This window comes from Raphanus sativus, chromosome 6 (assembly GCF_000801105.2).
Source record: "Raphanus sativus cultivar WK10039 chromosome 6, ASM80110v3, whole genome shotgun sequence".
Taxonomy (NCBI): Eukaryota; Viridiplantae; Streptophyta; class Magnoliopsida; order Brassicales; family Brassicaceae; genus Raphanus; species Raphanus sativus.
In genome coordinates, this window is record NC_079516.1 from 6,021,776 (window position 1) to 6,030,063 (window position 8,288).

The 8,288-nt window shown below is 35.5% G+C and overlaps 1 protein-coding gene across 1 annotated transcript; it reads right to left on the minus strand.

Annotated features, from left to right (window-relative positions):
* Positions 1 to 4,616: 4,616 nt before the first annotated feature.
* On the minus strand, positions 4,617 to 8,288 carry LOC108806547 (probable cyclic nucleotide-gated ion channel 20, chloroplastic). Its single transcript, XM_018578690.2, has 11 exons — positions 7,628 to 8,288; positions 7,337 to 7,528; positions 7,159 to 7,257; positions 6,955 to 7,092; positions 6,623 to 6,871; positions 6,232 to 6,471; positions 5,990 to 6,135; positions 5,802 to 5,879; positions 5,559 to 5,688; positions 5,235 to 5,481; positions 4,617 to 5,063 (listed from the first exon to the last, which is right to left on the minus strand). Exons 1-11 carry the CDS (start codon positions 8,111 to 8,113, stop codon positions 4,786 to 4,788), a joined length of 2,283 nt encoding a protein of 760 aa, XP_018434192.2. The 5' UTR covers positions 8,114 to 8,288; the 3' UTR covers positions 4,617 to 4,785.

The following is an 8,288-nucleotide window of genomic DNA, read 5'->3' on the forward strand; positions in this document are numbered from 1 at the left end:
CAAATGGACGTACTAAGTCGTCCAGGTTGAAGACTTTCCAGACGACTTACTTACAAGTCTTCCAGTAGAAAAATTTCAAGCGGGACCTGATTAGTCGCAGAAGGAGTTCGAGTACTCGTCATTGTGGTTATAGATCTGAAAAAATAAACGTGAAACGGTGAGAATGAGTAAATTGAAAGAGACAACGTTTTATGTTCATCTTTTCCACGAGTTTGATGACTTACCGGCGTTAGGGTTTACAGAGAAACGGCGCTACGGTTTACAGAGAAGAAGCGGCGGCGCTAGGGTTTAGAAGAAGCGGCGGCGCTAGGGTTTAGAAGAAACGGCGGTGCTAGCTAGTGTTTAGAGTAAGCGGCGGTGAGAACGTTGGTGAGCACGGGTGCGAGGGCGACGGTTTGTTCGGAAATAGTGGAAGCGGGGGCGGGCGCTTAGGGTTTAGAGGAATCGGCGGCGCTAGGGTTAGAAGAAGCTGCGGCGACAACGGTGAGAATGAAGTGAGATAGATAGCGACGTTGAGACGATGGTTGTTCGGAAATAGTGGGAATTCGAATCGCCTTTGATATCGCCGGTGAGAGAGAACTGTTAGGGTTTCTGTTCGCGGAAAAATGAAAAAAAAAAAAAATCACCTTATATATTGGGTAATAATCCGGTTAGCTTTAAAAGTACTTGGTAAACTTTAAGGTTTGGTCCGGTTTAGACGACTTATTCTGGCTGATAATGTACATCAGACGACCTAATATTTAGTCGTCTGGGAACAGAAGACTAAATATTAAGTCGTCCAATACCCTAAAATGAACCCCTAAACTAAATGACTAATTAACTTACTACCACGTTATAAAATCAAATTATACTTCAATAGTGTTTACTTACACAGAAACGAACACGCCTAGGTAATTTTAAAAATTTTCAAAAACGGTTTTAATGCTTTCCAAATCTAACCCTAAGAACACATACAATACTACAACATATGTTGATGAAACATAAACTAAAGAATATCATGACTCACTACTTTCACTCATCTGGGCTGAAAACAATTGAATTTGTTATATATTAATTTATATCTCTTAAGACATATGTTAATTACATAATTCCAATTTTTCACTTATCAAAATATTTTTACAAATTTTTTAATATGTTTAAGAATAACTGTCCAGACGACTTAACTTAAAGTCGTCTGGACGACTTATTTTCAAGTCGTCTGTTTACAGACGACTTGCGAGGGGTAGAAACGTAAAAAAAAATCCGTTTTTTTGTTTGTTCACAAGGAGATAGTTGTAATTTCAATAGCCTTTTAAGTTACTTTTGCCTTTGACCCAAGTTGGGGTACTCTTTTGGGTTTGACTCCAAGTTTTGAGTCACAATTGGTAATTCTCCCTACAAATTTTTGTAAGTTAAAGATGCATAACTTTTATAGACAAAATCTTAGTGCGCCTCCAGGTGCTGAAGCCTTACATTGATGCTCTAAAGTCTGAACTCCAATGTGCTAAGTTATGTCACGAGTGAGCATCAGAGTTTGCTAGCTCGTTTAGAAGAGATCAATAAGGAACTCCCTTCATCAAACCGTTTGCAGGTTCAGTTAAGACTATACATCACATTTAAAGGATAAGTTAGCATCAAAACTTAGAATCTTGGGATAAGATATCAAAAAAAAAAAACTAAAAGAGATGTAGTTTGAAAGATCACTCTCATTTCTTCGTTCAAACTCCAGATAATAGAAATAATGTAATCCCCAAGAAAAAAATAGGGCAAGAAGAGTTTTGTGATAACCTTGATGAAACAGAAAAGAGAAACATATCAAGAGGAATATCATCTCTGTAAATCCATAATTTATTCTAACCAATAGAGCTATTTAATAGTCCGTGTAATCAACTGGAAAATACACATCTTTAAAAAAAATACTAAAAATAAAAAAAAAAATATCAAAAAAATACGCATCTCCTTAAGAGCATCTCCAAAAATTTCAAAATTTCAAATTTGAAGTTTCAATTTTTCTATTTGCATTTTGATCCTTACAATCACACATTTTATTTATGATTTTTAAGTATCTTCTTATTTCTCATTTTAATCTTTAAAAAAAATATCTCATAAATTTCAGATTAATTTCTATAAATTTAAGTTTTACAGATAAAATTAAATAAAAAATTAAAAAACAAGCTTTATATTATTTTAAATTTAAAATTAGACAACAATAATATTACAAAATAAACTTAATAAAAACCTTTTAAAAAGAAGACATTATAATTATAGAAATTTAAATATTATAACAACACTAATAACCTGGTAAGTTTTCTTTGGAAGCTCCAAAATCTTAAAAAAATATATATTATCCAAACAAATTTTGTGTAACCGAAAATGATTGTTTTGTTGTTCTTGGCGTCTTATTCGTACGATTCTTTCTTGTTCAGAATGAATATACTCACGAGTATTAATATCACCGATATAAGCTAAGGGGGGCCTAAATCTTTCAGTAATATTTTATTTTCCTCTTTTACTTCTTTTAAAGCTAAGCTTTTTTCTTTCATTTTGCATTTGTAATTCAATCATCATCATCATCTCAAGACTTGTTTCCCTCTTTGTTGCACTTTCTTTTAAAAGTTCAAAGATGTGTTCGTTTGATGATATCAAAGTATCAGCGACCATATTATCACCTTCGGTAGTTTTCCTTTTGAGTTTTACTTTCTTCGATCCAATAGAACATGAACTTGTTTCGCTATCATCACTACTTAAATTGATTGAAAATAAAAGCATTTTCGGAGATTGTGATGTTGGATAGCCGAAAGTATTGCTTTCGGTGTTAAGAGTATGTGGGATAGAGATGTTGACAGCAAACTTTTGAATATCCTTCATCATTATCCGCACATGATCAAATTTGAAACTTTTTTTAGTTTTGGATCAGTGGCAGAAGCAACGGATGAAATGGTGGAAAATCAAGATATCAGTTTTTAACAATTTTTAACTGGTAATCTACAAATTAAAAATAAAGAGAATTATTTTTTACATTGAATGCACTAGTTGATCACATATAGGAGCATTAAAGAAATAATTTTGTAGAATAATGTGGTATTTTGCTTGTAATTTAATATTTAATTATGTATTTTTACTTCTAGTTTTATATTTTACTGTAAGCTTTTATTAATTAATATTTTTGTAATATTTATATATATGTATTAGTTATTTTTAAAAGTTTTATGAATTTATATTAGTTGTGACAAATATAATTAAAGACCATAGTGTAAAATACAGATAGTTTTAAAATTAGTTTTAAAGTTTTATTTTTGGAGAAAACATTTTAAAACTTCAAATATAGAATTTATGAAATTTTAAAATAGAGAATGATTTTGGAGATGCTCTAATAAGCTCCCGACATCACACCGTCACGATCCAACATAGTAATGGTGCCAGAGTAACTGAAACTCTCAACATTTTTGGTATATGAGAGATACAAAGACTGTCAATTAACTAATTTTGTTATGATTTTTTGGAAACTTTAATTAATAATGACAGACTGTAGAAAGACTATTTTTGGTTGACCAAGACAGTAAAGAAAATTAAGAAATACTTTGATTATTGACTAACTATATTGGCAATGTATTTACTTGTCTTCAATCCACTAAACACGCTGTATAAATAGATGTTACACCCTGTGAATCCATAAACATCTCCATTCAAACACATAAGAATATAAGAAATTAAATGGAGAAAACCTCAGCATTTTTTGTCATCCTCTTTCAGGTCTCGTCATGTAAGCATTATACGTTTTATGATCTCGATCATTCGATATGTAACATACTTAATATGTCTAATAGTTTTGATGATGTACATGAATGATTAACAGGTATGGTAAATGTGACTGTTACAATGCCTTTGATAATATGTCAACAGACAAAAAAATTCTGAAGTATGGACTCCCAAGATGTGAGGGCTCAGGGAAGATGCCAATTTGCCTCCACAATTATTGTGGCTGTCCCCCTAAAAAACTTCTTGCTCCCACACCCCTCATTCATCAACGACCTCTAACTCTTGATGATCTCCATATATATCTTCATGTTGGTTTGGATAATGAAATGTTAATATGTATGCATAACTCTTTCTTCGTTATCTTCTCTTCATGTATCTGCAATGTATCTCTATAATACCAAACAAAACTAATAGCGATGTTTAATAAAATAATGATGCCTACTCACATGGTTTTTAGTTAATATTATGAAATGAACTAAATAACTAAAACCACTCATTTCTAAGTACGACACTTTTTAAAAAAAAACTGCAAACTCTGTAAATTTTCAAATCTAAATACATCTTTTTGAAAAATTAAAGAAATGGTTGGATCTAGACAGACAACAAGGAGAAGGCTAAGCTAAAAATGAGACTGATGCATGGGGACACAAGCACGCTCAGATGCAATCTGTATAAGGCACAAGCAGTCTTTTAATGAATCAGAACTTATGAGCAGGTAGTTCGTGGAAGCATCTGCAAAGCTAAATGACAAGTTAGCATCAGAAGCACTCGAAGTCCTTAACCTTATTAAGAAGCACAGAGTCAAGAACAATGTATTGAAATTCACCAGTTCTGGCCATTAATTTAATGAAGTTCATGTAAAACTGTAGAGGAAAAAATGAAACGTAACTACAGATGAGATTTTTATTCAAATATAAAATTACATGAAAATGATCTTATTAAAGCAAACAAAATGAATTCAAATGAAGCATTAAGCTATCATATAATAAAGTAGCATCACCAATGTAACACCAAGCTTATGTCATCATCAAGAATGAAGAGCACAATCTAAAGGCTGTAACTAGACTGAGCAGTGTACAATCTATGAAGCCGTCTCCTTCGGTATCTCCAAGCCACCTGAATCTGCCTAGCTGCTCTTAGCCTCCAATATGGAGATTCATACCTAATGGCTCCTTGCACTCTAGGATTCCTTAAGAATCTCGAGAACAAGCTTGTTACGTCTTCAAGATCTGCTACACTCAGGGAAAATGCCTCCACGTTTGTCACACACCTAACATTTCTGTTGCTTAGCAATCCCTTTGATGGCATTCTTATCCTCGTCCCATCTGCAGTTTCCAAAGCATACTCAGTTACAAAATGCAGTGAAATGTTTCAAGTTTTTAACCCAAAACATTGAGAGTCATGAGCACATAGAGTCTACAAGGGATATAATGTTTCAAGTTTTTTAGCCCAAAACATTGAGGGTTGTGAGCACATAGAGTCAACAAGAGATGTACCAGGATTAACAGCAGATCGTTCAAGGCACCAAGTGAGGAGCTCTTCACCACAAACGTCTCCTTCTGATAAAGGAAGAATAGAACCGTCTTCACCAATGCTCTCCATCTCACCTCTCACTATAAATACCATTTTCTCAACTAGACCTCCACGGTGCAAGACTGTGCTACTACTTATGTATGTCCTCTGTTTCAGCCTCTCACGGATGGCATCTAAGATTGATTCATCCATTAACGAAAATATCCTCACCTGCAAACTCCCACAAACATTTTTAATCCACACAAGTTTCAGACAAGACAGAACCAACACTGACTTTGATGTTTAACCTTCTTGAGAAATATGAAGAGGTGTCGTCTTATATCTCTTTGAAGGTCATCAGGCATATTCTCAAATAGCAATTCTTCATTAACTCCTCTAGTAGCAGCCCAGTTGAACCGCTCTGCCTCTCGTACCCTCCTAAAAATTGTAGAAAGAACTATTCATTTAGCTTTATAATGACAACTCATAACCTGAGACAATGTAAATCTTCAACTTGAGAAGCAAAGTTTAAAGAGGCATAGTCCACATACTTTCTTATACCTTCTGGCAACCTTCTATGGCTCATCCATTGCTCTACATCACGCCGTCTCAGCGTCATTTCAAGATTCCTAAGATGGACAAAACACAAATAACCGAGAATACTTTGTTATTTAGAAGCCATCGACCGTGTCTTTGAGATATCTTCTTATGTAGAATGAATGATATGGTAGTTACTTACCTTCGACCAAGAGCTTGAAGGAAGTTCTGCATATTACCAATAAGAAGCGCAAAAAGCAATAGCCCCAGACCGATAATTCCCATGGTAAAGAAGACCTCCCCAAGAAAGTAACTTGGTTCTTGGTTTCCAGCAAGCGTGCTGATTTGCTTTTGAGAGTTGTAAACAATTTACATTCATCAAGTGTTCAACATGTAACAACCAATTTAAAGTAGTTGAACAGTTGTGTAATAAAACTCAATTACCTGAAACCCCCAGAAAAGAGAATAACTATATCTTGTGAAGAGGCTAGTATGATTGGTGAGATTGACTACCTTCTTGTAGATTCCATAAGGAAAACCATCCTCTTGAAAACAAGCACTTGCACTTGCGTTACCTTTCCACGCAGCAAACGCTTCATAGCTATCTCCACGACCACAGTCTATAAGATTTCTACATTCATGATCAGAGTTACCGCAAGCATCTCGTAGGCACTGATTAACTCTCTGAAAGATACAAAAGAGAAAAGGGAGGCAATCAATGATAAGAATCAATAAGCCACTACATATATATACATATTCTATTGGTTAGGACAACAGAGGTAATGTAAGCAACAAAATTGATGTTATATTTAAGAGACTGAGACTTTTTCCATACCTGCAGACCAAAAAGATACCAGCAAGAGCCAACAACATGACCAGCAAGCATGAAGGTGAGAAGATTAATAACAAAATTAGCCCAAGCAGACTCAAATATAAAGCCTGTAGGTGTTTGGCCAGCAAGAAATGGTAGTAGTCTATACAACTTTGGAATGTACTGGAAAAGAACTGCAGCGCGTAAAAGGTTTTTCGCATAGTTTGCCCCAGAAGCACCCAAGTGTTCTGGTATTATCCATAATATCAATATCTGTAAACAAAAAGAAATGTAAAGTAAATGAACATATACCAATTACTTCTACTTAAAAAGTTGTGGCTCTAACATTATGATACCTGTGGAAGTGGCATTACAATGAATAAGTCTAGTAAAAACTTTCCTCTAAAGTAATGCCGGGCAATTTTTCTTGGATGAGCAACTAACTGGCCAGCACCAACAACTGTAGACTCAGGAGCTACATAGGCCAACCGGAACTGCAACAATATACTATGAAATAATGAAGCATTTGTGAAGATAACATAAGTAAAAAGGAAACACACCTGAAGCAGAATGTTTACAGAGAATAAAACATCTGTTGCACTTCTAACAGCTACAAATGCTTTGGCCATCGGCCAATCAATCACAATGCATTTGTCATTCTGCATTATACCAAAGATTGTTGTAAACGCAAGAATACAAAACATGAGAAGCAAAATATAGAAGAAAAAAAAAACATACCTGTTTGACTAATATGAGAAAGAAGAAGAGAGGATCTATGAAAATAGCCAACAAGCATGAGAGGGCAAAGAACTTAGTCCAGCTCTGAACGAATTTGGAGTGAGGATTCATGATTCCTGGTAAGCGTCTATTAGCAGATGTAGCAAACCGCCTAGCCCAGCCTTTAGCATCATCATACAGAGCATTGTGGAACTAGTAAGATTAAAAAAAAAAGAAAACTCTGTTTCAGCTATATTTACTTGATCCTCAAGCTATTTTTGTGGCTGTGTTAGAGATATCAAAAGAAGATACCTTGGAGTCAAAGAAGGCAGAAACTCTGGAACTGGGGATTTGGGTAGCTTTGCGGTTGTAATAAGAAGGACAAGTGGTACAGTAAGGATCATTACACATACCTAACTGTCCAGACCTCAAGAGATTTGCGTGTTTCAACACGAACTCCTCGTCTGAGTTTTTATGTTGGAGAGTAGTGAAAGAAGGATACCCTTCCGGCTGTGACGAGGAGACACCAACTGAATCAGAAGGAGGTGGGAGAAGAAAGAGAGGCTCAGGAGTGCGAGTAGAGGAAAGAGGACCACTCATTTGACCTGAAGGAGGTCGTCTCTGGGCTCGGAGAGGACCTGTGTAGCCTAAAACCACAGTGGAGCTGTCGAACCCGTCGATGGTGGAACAAGTGTTTGAGAGGGAAACGCTACGAGACCTGGAAGTGAAAGGCCTAGTACGAGACGTGTCTGAGATTGGAAGCATGGGGGCATCATCTTTCTCCTTGGGGGAAGCCATCTCGAGACAAACTCCTCGCCTAGAGACAAAAAATCAAGAAGGAAAAAAAGATAGAGCATATGAGAAGAGTCTGCGGCTGAGAGTTTCCAAGAAGAAGATGAAGCAAGACTTTTAAAACGTTTCCAAGAAGGAGACGATGACTGAGTCAGGCGTCTCCTATAGAATCAAATCTCGA